The sequence below is a fragment of the Phoca vitulina genome, unplaced genomic scaffold (genome assembly GCF_004348235.1).
Source record: "Phoca vitulina isolate PV1807 unplaced genomic scaffold, GSC_HSeal_1.0 scaffold11, whole genome shotgun sequence".
Taxonomy (NCBI): domain Eukaryota; kingdom Metazoa; phylum Chordata; class Mammalia; order Carnivora; family Phocidae; genus Phoca; species Phoca vitulina.
In genome coordinates, this window is record NW_022589714.1 from 37,196,302 (window position 1) to 37,210,958 (window position 14,657).

Below are 14,657 nucleotides of genomic sequence, written 5' to 3' on the forward strand. Positions count from 1 at the left end.
AGACAAGGGCTTATAATATTGGACCACCCCGTTCCAAGCTTGGGCAACTTCAAAGCACAGGGCTTAAGGAACTTGGAACAAACTGTACAACTTCACTGTCGCTGGGTCTGGCTGAAAACAGAAACCAGCCTCTCTAATCCCCACCCCACCCGTGGAGAACCATAAATTCAGGTTACTACAAATAAAAGGTCATGGAAGAGTGCCCAGATGCCCCTTGGGATGTTCGATGCAATCAGAAGGGAGCGATTGGGGTAGGGGCTGTCCTTCCACAAGAAGTTGAGGGAAAGAGAAAAAAAAATGACCAAAATGTTTGCCTTGCTTAAATATCAGCAAGAATGTCTATTCATTTTACAGTTCCAGTACGCTAGACAGGGAGCTGGGGGGCAGGAGCTCCAGAGAGGAGCCGAAGCCACTGGCTTTGCTCTATTTTATGGGCTAACTAGATGTTTAAACTTAGATTGTGACAGTCAGGCACATATTATTTTCCATTGCAGGGTGGTCAGAATTAGGCCTGGGGACCCTTCCAGGGAGCTCAAGGTCATTGTTACAACTTATGGTAAATATAGTTGAGATCAAATTGACAAACCATGCCCTTGCCCACACACAAACAGCACCCCTAACAAACCAGAAGACTTCCTGAGAGAGGAAATGAGACCTGATGTTTGTAGTCTGACTGCGTGTTTGGAAACAAAGCTAGAAGCAGTCTCCAGTCTGGATGAAACCATCAGAGTAGCTGGTCAGCCTCCACCCCTGGGCAGATTAACCCACTCCTGAACCTGGCGTGGTTGATTTCGAGCGGTTTCAGGTATCACTGAGACCTTACACGGCAAAAACCTGGTGCTTATGTTGCAAAAAGCTGCAACATTGGGGCTGCAGAACTGACTGAATTAAACCCTTCGAAATCAGATTTTTCTGAGGTAAAGCAGGTCATACCAGCTAATAAAGAGTTAAAATGTCATTGTCCCGTCGACTTTCTGGGGCGTTTGCCTCAGAGCAAAGTCCAGGGTATGGAGTCACCAATTTTTGATAAGAAAAAAACAGAGTAACAAAAAAACCTTGAGAGATCAGATAAGAAAATAAAAGTACTTTCAACCACAACAGTGAGTGTTGACAAACCACTGGGGTAGGGCTTTATAATCGTTCTACGTCGCCGACGACAACGTAACTGCCCGGCAAGAAAAGGCCACACCGCAGGAGGATGTGTGAGCAGGCAGACGTGGGACCTCGGCGAGGACCCAGCAGCGGCCGCGTTGGCCTCCGCGACCTCTAGGGCCTCCCGGCGATGCTCTGCTCCCGCACGCTGTGCCCCCTCCACCCTCCAGACGCAGGCAGCGCCCGCCCCCCCGGGCCCGCTGATTGGCAGGCGGTTCAGCGACTCCTAGAGCCCGGCTTTGGTTGGGCAGGTCCAGCGGAGGGCACCGTCCTACCCCAGCCAATAGGAGGCAAGAGGCGGGACCTGCGGCCGGGAGGCGGTGCTGGTCAGGTGCTCCGCGCCGAGGCTGCGTGCAGGTGAGCCGCTGCAAGTTCAAGGGGCGATCCTGGCTTCCGCTACCTCCCCGCTATTGCCCCCGGGTCTGCGTGAGGGACCCCCCCCTCCTGACCCTCCATCCTCTTGTCCCAAGCTCATGCGGACCGTCCGGATCGCTGCGAGGGTAAGAGTCCAGGGGAGTGGGCTGCTTCCCTCCTGGGGACCCACACGGCTCCTGTGGTCCCCTCAGACCACCCCCCCCTTTCCTCTGCACACGCACACAGCCCACGTGGGGACACCTGCCGGCCTCGGTGGGCGGGAGGTCTGCGAATTGCGAACGTATTCAACGCCCCGACCCTGCCCAGTGACTAGGTTGGAATCCCAGGGGGAAAGATGGGGGCACTACATCGTTCTCTCGACGTCTAGTCCCTCTAAACACACCGACTCCTCCTTCACTTGCCCTTTCTCCGCGCTTCTTGGCGCCCCTTCCCTCAATTTCCAAGGCTGCCTGTGGGGGAAGGATTGGAGGGGGGGAGAAACTGGAAAGCAGCCCGGTGAAATTTGGACCCAGAACTAGGGATTCCACTGCACTGTGCAGCAGTTTGTGCGGCAGAAAAGAACGAAATCTGCTATTTCTTTCATCCCCACCCCCATCTCTCTCTTTATTGCTTTATGTCATCGATGTGATAATATTGATTCTTCTTACCAAACATTCCTAAGCTATAGACAACACTTAGCCTTTGTTTATTTTCTTTTGTCCAGGAAATGAGTTCTTTCCTGCTTACCACAGTTGCTGAATTAATTTACTTAGAGGAGCGATTCTCGGCCTTTTGGCTAAGATCACGTGTAGTATCTGTTCTTATCAGTTTAATTTACTTAGAGGAAAATCAGGTGTTTCGTGTAGTTGATTTTTTTTTTTTTAGCCTTAAATTATATTTGTTTCATAACAGCTTTCCTGCCTTGTGTTAGCAAGGTGAAGGAGAAGGGAAAAGGGAGAGGAGACAGCATCCTCAGCCAGATGTTAGTAAATATAGTTGGAGTTCCTTGTTGGAACTGATTTTTAAATGTTCCTTCCAGAATTGGAAACATTATTGCCATTTGAAAAATAGTTTTTAAATTTAATTTTTGAACCATTGTCTGGAGACCAATACCTAACGCAATTTCAGTTTAAGTAATGTTCTAGGTATGGTGAAATCATAGTTAAAAATTACTGTATCTGAAGAAGAACCATGAGAGACAATGGACTCTGAAAAACAAACTGAGGGTTCTAGAGGGGAGGGGGTTGGGAGGATGGGTTAGCCTGGTGATGGGTATTGAGGAGGGCACGTTCTGCATGGAGCACTGGGTGTTATGCACAAACAATGAATCATGGAACACTATATCTAAAACTAATGATGTAATGTATGGGGATTAACATAACAATAAAAAATTAAAAAAAAAAATTACTGTATCTGAAAGCAAAGCAAGCACGCCAAGCAGTTTTTATTTACCTATACCTATAATATAGCAAGCAAGGCAAGACAGGATCTGTTTTTGAGGTTTAAAATATCTTCAGCATATTCAAATTAGCAAGGTGTCAAAAGCTGAATTCAAGAGACTTCTTGGCACAGAAGTGTGGATAGATCCAAGTTTTGGTGGGCTTACAAATACCTTCATGCAAGAATGGACAAGAAAAGGAGAGAACCAAAAATACTTGCTTGATTTGCAAGCCCAATGAGAGCTCACAAAATTTACCTACGTGTTGTTTATCCCTATTGCCTTTTGTTAGCTTTCTTGAATAGAATAAAAGCTTTTTAGATGTATATGCAGATTTAAAGAAAACGAACCAACCAACAACCTTGATCCAAAGGGAGTCTTTAATCCTGGCAAGTGCCTTTTCCACACATATCACTAAGATTAAATATGGACGAATTTTAGCTTTCAGAAAGTCAACACCAAATTTCAGAATTATGTTTCTGTTCATACAGAAACTGTTTTAGTTTAAAGAAGGCTATGCTTTAATTATGAAATAAATGAATGCAGTTTACATTTCACAAGTATATTTGAGTATCACAAATTTTATGTCACTTCAAAAAACCAAGTTCATCTATTTTCTCTTTTCTTGAATAATATCCCTAACCGTGATGAACCAAACATAAGGCTTTGGCTTTGAAAAATAGAAATGTATATGTTTTTTTTTTTAAACATTATTATTGGATTTCCTAATGGTACTTCCTTGTTTCTAGGTTCCTGTAGTTGGTCTAACCATAATGATAAATACATTCATAGATATTAATTTGACTATATAAACTTTACTGGCCAGAAGTCAGAAGTCTGGGTCCCCTGCAAAAGTTTCTGAAAAGTTTTTGTTTTTCTCAAAAGTAAATTATATTTTAAAATGATATTTGGCGAGTTTACTTAAATAATTACTTTGAGAAATGTTTTGATAAATTCTTGGAAAGTAACAGTTTCTAAAATGCAACTAAATTTCTTAGCTTTATTATACAGGAAGCCTCAGGTCTCTTGTTTAAGATGGAGCAACATAATTCTTCCAGGCTGTGATTTATTATATGACTGGAATTACTAAGTACCATCACTGTCAGTTTTGGGTAAGGTATACCAAAAAAAAAAGATATTGCCATTGACTTCTATATGTTTTTTTATACAGATTGTCTTACACTGAACTGATCAAATACTTTGAAAATGACTTCAAAACTCCTCTGGGTGTCCTTCATACTTGCTGCACTAATATTCTCAGTTACATTTTCTCTCCAACCAGACCAGCAAAAGGTTCTACTCGTTTCATTTGATGGATTCCGTTGGGATTACTTATATAGAGTGCCAACACCCCATTTTCATTATGTTATGAAGTATGGTGTTCATGTGAAGCAAGTTACTAATATTTTTATCACAAAGACCTACCCTAACCATTATACTTTGGTAACTGGCCTCTTTGCAGAGAATCATGGGATTGTTGCAAATGACATGTTTGATCCTATTTTGAATAAATCTTTCTCCTTGGATAACATGACTATTTATGATTCTGAGTTTTGGGAAGAAGCGACGCCAATATGGATCACAAATCAGAGGGCGGGACATTCTAGTGGTGCAGCCATGTGGCCTGGAGCTGATGTAAAAATACATAATAGCTTTCCTACTCACTACATGCCTTACAATGAATCTGTGTCATTTGAAGATAGAGTTGCCAAGATTATTGAATGGTTTACATCAAAAGAGCCCATAAGTCTTGGTCTTCTTTATTGGGAAGACCCTGATGATATGGGCCACCACTTGGGACCTGAGAGTCCGCTCATGGGGCCTGTCATTTCGGATATTGACAACAAGTTGGGATACCTCATACAAATGCTGAAAAAGGCCAAGTTGTGGAACATTCTGAACCTAATAATCACAAGTGATCATGGAATGACCCAGTGTTCTGAGGAAAGGATAATAGAACTTGATCAGTATCTGGATAAAGACCACTATATCCTGATTGACCAATCTCCAGTAGCGGCCATCTTGCCAAAAGAAGGTAAGTCTGACTGAGTGGTGATCTGGGGCTGGGGCTGGATGTGCCCAGTGCAACTGAATGGGGAATTTTTGTTTCTGTATCTTCAAAATATACTTGCCTGTGTCATGGTAATATTCTAGGGTTTAATCCTTAGACTCTGAAAAGACAAAATCTCTTTTCTCAGCATGTAATTTTTCACTTTTCCCAAGAATTTTGAAATTGATGTTCTCTCTGTATTTATGGCAGATGGATTTAACCATCTTGGAACCACCAAAGATGATGAAAGCTATAGCCTCCTTTCTCAGAAAAATTGAGATGGAAAGAGACATACAGAATTTGCATGCAATTACAGTGATTTTATGGAAGCCCTAAATTTAGCCTACTATGGATCCTTTTGTGGGACCTGCTTATTAGGGAAGCAGTGCAGTAGAGGAAGGAGAAAGCATGGGTCAAGCTGAAGATTTCTTTTCCCTGATTATAAATCGAGGAAGTCATAACAATACATTGAACTTCTTACAGACCTTTCCTCAAAGCCTCATAAGTGTTGTCACCTAAGTGTTACTTCTGTTTTAAAGACAGGTGAACTAGCTCAAGTTTAACCTCCCCAGATCACAAAGGAAGTGCAGAGCAAGACTCAGACTTCTGACTTCTATTTTATCACCATCTAGAGTTAATCTAGATATCAAATGAGAGAACAGATTGCTTTATATTCCTCACAAGGGAATCAAGAGGATCATCTGAAACAGCGAATGTTAAAATATACATGTGCACCTGCACACAAACTTTTAAAATTTTAACAAATTTAACAAATAGCAAGTCTTTTGTTGTTTGAGGAAATCACATTAACTCTTCAATTTTCCTTATAAAATTGGAATGTGTCCTGTGTTGGGGTGTTGCGAGGCAGGGAGGAAGCCCCAACAAATGGATTTGAAAAACAAGAAAAGGATTAAAGACGCTGCATTTGCAGTTACAGGGAGTACTTCTGCCACACCTCCAGGGTGTTAAGGAACTCTTCCGTTTCAGAAGCTGTGTTCTGGTCTGCCCTTTCTCAAGTGCTGCCTCACCCTCCAGTCAGACATTCTCTCTCTGTGCTCCTAACTATCAGAACTTAGCCTTCGTTTCATTTGAGTAAACATTTTACTTAGTGCAGCCAATTGGGGTGTGTGTGTGTAGTTAAGTCTTTACATTAGAGATTTCTAGTTCTATATAATGTCCTCTCAATTCTGTAAAGTGAATTTACGTCCCGCAGAAGATGAATCATTTCTGTTTCCCCCTCAAGATTCTTTCCTCAAGGGGATAAGAGTCTTTAGGTATCTGGCTGTATTTCCCTATGTTCTGCCCACTGGTGGTTTACCTCAGGAAGACCTATTCATTGGCCTCTGTTGCCTGGGTGGTTTCTCTGATTGTAACAGTGAATTCCTGGTTCTGAGTGCCTCTCCGTATCCTTCCTCTTTGAGGTAAATTGGACGAAGTCTATGCAGCCCTAGCTCATGCCCATCCTAATCTTACTGTTTACAAAAGAGAAGAGATTCCGGAAAGATGGCATTACAAGTACAACCATCGAATTCAACCCATCATCGCCGTGGCTGACGAAGGGTGGTATATTCTACAGAATAAGTCAGATAACTTTCTGTGTGAGTATGTTGCACCGTTTCTTCCCATTCTGCTCGTTGTTTGTTGGAGTGGTTGCTGTGGGTAATAATACAGCAGTGTATTTACGAATCAAATAACTTAACTGGCGTCCTACAATAATAGCAAATCACAGATCCTTGGGACTTCAAAAAGAGGTAAGTCCCTAAACATTCATTTCTCTGGAACTCATCAGACCAAAGACATGCAGAGTGACCTCAATGGCTAATTATAGCCATCATGTTCCTAAGAAAAACCTAATTGGAAATTTACAAATTGAATGATTTTCTGCATCTGTTTTATGTTCTAATTTCATAATGTAATCTCTATTTTTATTTGCAGTTGTTAGCTTTCTAGTTTCCTTTGCCCTTCTGGCTCTACCAGATACAGGCCACCTTTGTTTTAACCCTTGGAAACACTGCAAAAAAGAAGTGCAAATGGCATGGAGGATCATATATCAAAATGTATTTTTCTAATACCTAGTGATAAAATTTTGGAGATATTTCCACCGGATTAATCTTAAATATATTGGACATCCCATTTGAAGTTCAAACATGCAAAAGAAGGGGCTTTCTGCCATCCTTAATGTGTAATTTTTCTCTTACATAGCTTCTAACAAGGTAGTCAAATGGAAAAGCCATCCACAGGATTTTACTCATCTTTAATGGGCCCGTCATGTGCCTCTTTGCTCTTTAACTCCCCGCTTTGTATTGCCGGGGACTGACTTCTACAGACTAAATTTCCCAGGCTCCTTTGCCAACTGGTTTCTGGTTAGATGTGGCCAAAATCATAGAAGACACCTGCAGGAGTTTGGGAGGCAGGAGTTGGGAAGAAGCCAGGGTATTTGCCCTGCACATTCTCTGTCTTAGGCGATGTCGCTCATGTTGACTTCATTTCCTCTGTGATCCCAGCTCCCTCTGGACAACTCCTCTCTCTACAGCCTCAGCTCCTACTGGGCAGTCCTGGCCTTTGGGCTCTGGTCACACCACCTCCTCCCTTCTGTCCCTCCAGCCATCGGGGGGCCAAGGGGCTGTTCCTAATCCCTTGCCATCATCCCGTGGGTGCTTCTCAGCTCTTAGCACTTTCCCCATATGAGCTGCCGTCTGGTGGACTACCTTGCACGCCTGCGCCTTTGTTGGTGGACGTAGATGTTAACGCGATGACTGATCAGCTCCCCGGGGACTTGTTTCTCCTCTGTTACTGGGATAATGAAGGAACCACATTGTATCGAAACTACACAGGGATGCTTTCTTCAGCCTTGGTCCGTGATATATCTAGGAGATGTACAGAAATGTCCCCGGAGGTAGAATTGGGTTCCTATCATATTTATTGACAAAAAGAAAAGCGGTTGCCTGACCATGGCATTCGTGGTACACGTGGGAGTCACAGTGGCAGATACGGGTGCCTGGTTTCTGGCTCTTAACACAGGTTTTACAAACAGAGAATGATCTGTAAGCCGATATTTATGCACACCAGGGGAGCTGTTTTAAGGAAGCCTTTAAAAAATAATCTTTTGGGGGCGCCTGGGTGGCTCAGTCGGTGAAGCATCTGCCTTTGGCTCAGATCACGGTCCCAGGGTCCTGGGATCGAGTCCTGCATCGGGCTCCCTGCTCCACGGGGAGCCTGCTTCTCCCTCTGCCTTTGCCCCTCCCCCCACTTGTGCTCTCTCTCACTTTCTCTTTCTCTCTCTCTCTCTCTCTCAAATAAATACAATCTTAACAATAATTTCTTTCAAAAAAATTTCTTTGGCCATGAGAAGAACTGCTGCTTTTATATGTTCAGATTCTCATGTACTGTGCAGATAGTTCTTGTGGTAGAGGGGTTGCTCAAAAAAGGACTGCTATCTCTGAGGAGATTTGTACTTTTACAGTTAATGTAAATCTGAGGGGCTCTCTTGAAATTTTGGTGTGGTGAACTACGATTACACAATAGATGGGTCAGACCTATTTTTGATAGAAAGCCTTAATAACGCTCCTATTTATGTTATGTTCAACACGATTATTTCTTCAACAAATAAATACGTGAAACAATTATTTCTTCCACAAATAATTAAGTGTTGGCCAGTATATTCCTTCTCAACCTGAGTTCCACAAGAGAATGAAGTCCTGATGTCTGAAAGCAGTGGTTCTCAAAATATGTTCCCTGTAGTGCGTCCGGGTGGCTCAGTAAGTTAAGCGTCGGACTCTTGATCTCAGCTTGGGTCTTGATCACAGGGTCGTGAGTTCAAGCCCCGCATTGGGCTCCATGCTGGGCATGGAGCCTACTTAAAAAATAATAATAATAAAATAAAATGTTTTCATGCTTCAATTTTATATCTCTTGATAAATCAGAAGACTTCTAAAGCTTTTACTTTATTTGTAGCCGCACAAGCACACAGTGCTAAATTGTATTTTGATCTGAACCACCCGTATCAAGATTTTACCCAAAAGTACTGACCTTTATTTATCCGTAGTGGATTATAGCTGTCACTAGGGGTTTGATTTTTGGGGTGTCTTTTGTTTTCTTTATTAATTGTGTGTCCCCTTTTGTTGGTAATGATGAATTTACTGTCTTTATGACTAAGCACATTTATCCCTTCATCTTTAAAACATAATTGGAGGGGCGCCTGGGTGGCTCAGTCGTTAAGCGTCTGCCTTCGGCTCAGGTCATGATCCCAGGGTCCTGGGATCGAGCCCCGCATCGGGCTCCCTGCTCAGCGGGAAGCCTGCTTCTCCCTCTCCCACTCCCCCTGCTTGTGTTCCCTCTCTCTCTGTGTCTCTGTCAAAAAAAATAAATAAAATCTTTAAAAAAAAAAAAAAAACAAAACATAATTGGAACAAAGTAGATACCTAACAAGTAGTGAATATTAGCTTACCTGCCACCAAAAAAAAAAAAAAAGTAAAGACAAAATCACTTTCATTTTCCTCTGACTTGGCTCAGCTTTGCTCGTTACCCCTCCTCCTCTGCTGTTCCAGGTCGCTTCCGCCTGCGAGAAAGATGTGTCATCACTTTGACTTTTCATTTTCTAAAGTGAATGATGATGTTGACAACAGCAGAGATTGTTCCTAAAAGATTATTTTCTTTTAAAAGATCAATGAGTTAAACTTTGCATTTAAGTTCGGAATTGGACAGTACAACAGTTATTTTCGTTTTAATGCCCTCCGGTGGGCTAACGTATTCATTCGTGTTACCTTTCCAGTAGGCAACCACGGTTACGATAATGCACTAGCAGACATGCATCCGATATTTTTAGCCCACGGTCCTGCCTTCAGGAAGAATTTCACGAAGGAAGCCATGAACTCCACAGATCTGTACCCTCTGCTCTGCCACCTCCTCAACGTCACAGGCATGCCGCACAACGGATCGCTCGAGAGCGTCCGGGATCTGCTCAGCTCAGCAAGCCCGGGAGCACGTCCTCGCGCACCGAGTCCCACGCTCGTCCGTGGCAGCGTCGAGCCCGGAGAAGACGAGCGTGAGGAGCCCTATGCTTATTTCCTAGGGGTGTCTCTCGGCAGCATTTTGGTGATTGTATTTTTTGTAATTTTCATTAAACATTTACTTCGCAGTCAAATACCTGCCTTACCAGACATGCAGGCTGAAATCGCTCAACCGTTGTTACAAGCCTAATGCTACTTTGAAGTGGAGATGGTGTACTTATTTCAGTGTTTAAAGGTTTCAGATTCTAGGAAACCAGTTTCAGGCATTTGCCCAGATCATTAGGCAGTTATATACATAGACAGGCGCGCGTGCGCGCACACACACACACACACCCCAAGTACACATACCTACAAAGGATTAAAGTGGGGAAGTATGAATCTGTTATTCTCTCTGGCTTAGGGGAAGATAAAATCCTGCTTTATTTGGACATGGCACATATAATATATATATATTTAGCACCTTTGCACTAATTAAAGTACCTTACGTATTGCACTTTAAATTACTCTCCTAATGGGTACTTTTATATGAAATGCACTTTACTGACGATTATGTCTTATAATTTGGTTGAAAAAGACAAATTTTTTTCTGCCCACATCACAGAATACTTGTTATTTGTTGTTCAAACTGAATGAAATTTCAAATAATTCCTGAAAAATGTCAAAATCTGTCTCCTTAAACCAGGAGTGCAAAAAGAAAGTCAAAACTGTTGGAAATTAAATGTGACAACCTTTGTACATCGAATTTTGGAGAGCTGCATTCCCAACAGCAGGATGCATCTGTGGGCATTCCTTCTCATACTTCTTTCTAAAAGACATGGGTTTTCATTTTATTTTTCTTAAAAAAAAAAAAAAGGTTCAAGTACTGACGGATTCATTCTAAACATACCGTACCTGTCATGAAATTCATGATTGCTGTTTTCTGAGGAGTCATTTTGCTCTGATTCTATAATAATGAAGACACCGTGATATCCGTGTCCTTCCTATGTAGTCCGTGTCCTTCCTATGTAGTCTACTGTGAACAGAAGCCATCGGAGACCATCCCAGCAATAAGCTTTTCTTCTTGTTCTGTAGTTATTTGCTTCTTTGAAACCTAAATCACTATTAATCACATTAAAAATCACATAAGATACAACAATGTTTTCTTTTTGGTAACATGTAGTAAGAGAGCAAGAGCATCTTTAAGACTTGAGCATTTGCAGATCCAGTCCCAAGAGAGCACAAGCTATGTTAGGTAAAATGTAGGCCACTTGATCCACAAGAAGGGCTGTGCGGAGCTAGGGAAGGAAAATTAGGTGGGACCTTGTCTGAGATGTTCCCACTGTCCCTAGAGCAGTGCTGAAGGGTGCCTCATGGCAGAAACCAGTGAAATAGCTCTTAGCGGGGACAGGTATTGAAACAAGGGGAACTGAGATCATAGCCTCGGTTCCTGAAATAGTGGGACACCCACTCACCAGGTGCTCAGAGGGATCAAAGATGAAGTCAGGTTCACAGACATCTGTATGGTCACTCAGCTCCTCTCGTTTCAACCACCAAAGCTGTGGTTTAGATCTCTGAAGTAGTCAGGTTGGGGGGACCTAGGGTTTACCTGTCGTTTCTTAGAGGAAAGAGAAAACCCTGGAAAGAACAGCTTTCTTTGAAAAAAAAATTATATAGACAGATGGCCCATAGATGATATTGTGATTTTGTGTATATTAATGCACCAACTGGCTCATGATTAGGTAAAATGATATAGGTATTCTAGAAAGAAAAGGTAAAGTAGAGATAAAGAACAAAAGTAGTTTCACCTTCAAAAATATAGTTGAATTTAAGTACTATTTAGAATAAAGTGAATGCGTTATTTTTTAAATGATACCAATAAAGAAGTTTGGCCCTTGATTCTCATTTCATTACAAAGCCTTTTAATCAAATAGAATGGAATTCCTGGACGGGTACTGACATTAAAAAGCTGAGAAGTTAGATGGTAGATGGCAAACTCAAGAAATCTCTGAATGAGACATTTTAGAATCCTCAGTGGCCACTCCTCTTGGCTTGCTGCATAGCTGTAAACTTTACCAGCATTACTGAGATGCCAGGATAATGACCAAAAGATGAAATTGGTCGATTTAAACGCATTACTGTTTAAATGCTGTCTGTACATTTAAAAATTGTTGCATTAAATTCATTTTAGAATTGCCTTAGTGGTAAGAGGAAAGCAAATGCTGTACCATTGATGAAATCATTAAAATTCTGATCTGAATATTGGATTACTGCATGGTTTCTTTTATTTACATGTACTTAGTTTCCTGTAAAATATAAGCAGGAGAGTTTACCTGAAGGAAAGTACAATTTTAAATTTCGCTGGGACATCTACTAGTCACTCATCACACCTTGAGAGCTTTTTTGTTGTTTTATCTGCACATCTGCATGGTCAAGCTTTGTATGCACTGAACACAAATTAGCACATAGAAATAAAATTTAGGCTAGCTAATCTTACAAATTGTGAGAATTTTTTTAAGGTCAGAAGAATGGAGTACCTCCCCCCCCAACCCCGCCATTTTTGCTGAACATCGCCCATCAACCACTTTGTACAATCTATTAATTGATAAGATTTGTCTTCTTCACTGTACGTTTTGCAATTTCTTCTCCCTTATACCACCTGACATTGAAATTTAAACCTGCTTTTCAAAATGCTCTCTCACCTCTTCAGGTAAAACTAGGATCCTGTTAACTTCAGTTTCTTACAAGAACCTATTACCTCTAGAAAATCTAATGGAGGTACTAGCTCTTCAAGTTGGTAAATTTTTCTAGCTGTTCATTACATAAGGGGGACAGACTCGAGAATCCCTAGAGCCGGGAAGGATCTTAGGGACTGTTCAACCCCCTTGACAGCTGTGGAATGATGCGCATGCCCGTAGGAATGTCAGCTGGAAGCAGGACCCAGGATCAGATCTGATGCGCACTGGGCGGGACAGGACTTCAACAGAATGAATGTTGAGGGGACACAATTCAGTGCATTTGGCACTCATGTTAGTTGGATGTTGAACCTTCTGACTTGGTTGATTGTTTATCTCCTTGAATATTTCCCAACTCTGTTGCTGTTATACCACTTGAGAGACTTCATCTTCCAAGCCGTAGCCTTTTCATTTTTTTTTTTACACATTAAAAGTCATATTTTTTAGTTATCCCAAGTTCTTGCTTGTTCTGTTTCTTTGTAATACTATATTATTTATTTTAACTTCCTTAAAGTAAAACATACTCAAAGGTGTACAAAGGGTAAATGAGGCCAATTATCAGAAAGTGAGTAAATCTATGTAACTGTCACTTTAGAGGAGAGAGAGAAAATATAACATTACCAGTTCTCCAGAAAGATCCTCGGTTCTCTTCCCAAGCACTCCCTCCTTCCGGCTAAAGGGGACTCTGTCCTGACTTGGAATGCAATAGAATAGCTTCCCCTATTTTAAATGTTATCTAAATGATCAATACGACATTTTTTTTTAAGATTTCATTTATTTGTGAGAGAGCGTGCAAGAGTGGTGGGGAGGGGCAGAGGGAGAGGAAGAAGCAGAATACCCCCTGAGGTGGGGGGGGGGGGAAGCTCAATCCCAGGACCCTGAGATCACGACCTGAGCCCAAGGCAGACGCTTAACCAACTGAGCCACTCAGGTGCCCCAATACGATATAATTTTATGTTTGTTTTTTTTCACTCAAGATTATGTGAGATTCATCCATACTCTTGTGTGTAGCCCTGCTTTATTTCCATTGCTTCATGGAATGACATTATATGAATATACCACAATCTTATTTATGTATTCTAGTTTTGGATATTTTTATCATTTCCAGTTAGATGTTACTATGAATAATGCTGCTATGAATATTCTTTTACATGTCTTTTGGTGCATATATGTATACATTTTTGTTGGATATATTCTTTAAATCCACAATTTAGCTAAGTTTTCCCAAAAGCAGAGTCTGACAGATGTTGGCGGGGATGCGGAGAAAGGGGAACCCTCCTACACTGTTGGTGGGAATGCAAGCTGGTGCAGCCACTCTGGAAAACAGTATGGAGGTTCCTCAAAAAGTTGAAAATAGAGCTACCATATGATCCAGCAATTGCACTACTGGGTATTTACCCCAAAGATACAAAAGTAGGGATCCGAAAGGATACGTGCACCCCGATGTTTATAGCAGCAATGTCCACAATAGCCAAAATGTGGAAAGAGCCAAGATGTCCATCGACAGATGAATGGATAAAGAAGATGTGGTATATATATACAATGGAATATTATGCAGCCATCAAAAGGAATAAGATCTTGCCATTTGCAACGACGTGGATGGAACTGGAGGGTATTATGCTGAGCGAAATAAGTCAAACAGAGAAAGACATGTATCATATGACCTCACTGATATGAGGAATTCTTAATCTCAGGAAACAAACTGAGGGTTGCTGGAGTGGGGGGTGGGGTGGGAGGGATGGGGTGACTGGGTGATGGACACTGGGGAGGGTATGTGTTCTGGTAAGCGCTGTGAATTGTGCAAGACTGTTGAATCTCAGATCTGTACCTCTGAAACAAATAATGCAATATATGTTAAGAAAGAAAAAAAGAAGAAGAAGAATGTAGCAGGAGGGGAAGAATGAAGGGGGGGAAATCGGAGGGGGAGAAGAACCATGAGAGAC

At 41.8% G+C, this 14,657-nt stretch overlaps 1 protein-coding gene and 1 pseudogene across 2 annotated transcripts; both read left to right on the forward strand.

Annotated features, from left to right (window-relative positions):
• The first annotated feature begins 1,443 nt into the window (after positions 1–1,443).
• Positions 1,444–12,244, forward strand: ENPP5 (ectonucleotide pyrophosphatase/phosphodiesterase family member 5). 2 transcript variants are annotated; one of them, XM_032409717.1, is made up of 4 exons: positions 1,444–1,509; positions 4,116–4,979; positions 6,416–6,592; positions 9,766–12,244. In XM_032409717.1, the coding sequence occupies exons 2-4, from the start codon at positions 4,151–4,153 to the stop codon at positions 10,191–10,193; spliced, it is 1,434 nt and encodes a 477-aa protein (XP_032265608.1). In that variant the 5' UTR covers positions 1,444–1,509; positions 4,116–4,150; the 3' UTR covers positions 10,194–12,244. The 2 variants fall into 2 exon arrangements, with proteins under 2 accessions (XP_032265608.1, XP_032265607.1); XM_032409716.1 differs by having other exon boundaries at positions 1,448–1,652.
• Positions 2,283–2,457, forward strand: LOC116635928 (annotated as a pseudogene).
• Positions 12,245–14,657: the final 2,413 nt, after the last annotated feature.

Excerpts from the sequence above, each read along its gene's own strand:
- ENPP5 (XM_032409717.1), top strand. The coding sequence starts at position 4,151 with ATGACTTCAAAACTCCTCTGGGTGTCCTTCATACTTGCTGCACTAATA. Across the intron at positions 4,980-6,415 it reads GGCCATCTTGCCAAAAGAAG|GTAAATTGGACGAAGTCTAT; the intron begins GTAAGTCTGACT and ends TTCCTCTTTGAG. Across the intron at positions 6,593-9,765 it reads TAAGTCAGATAACTTTCTGT|TAGGCAACCACGGTTACGAT; the intron begins GTGAGTATGTTG and ends TTACCTTTCCAG.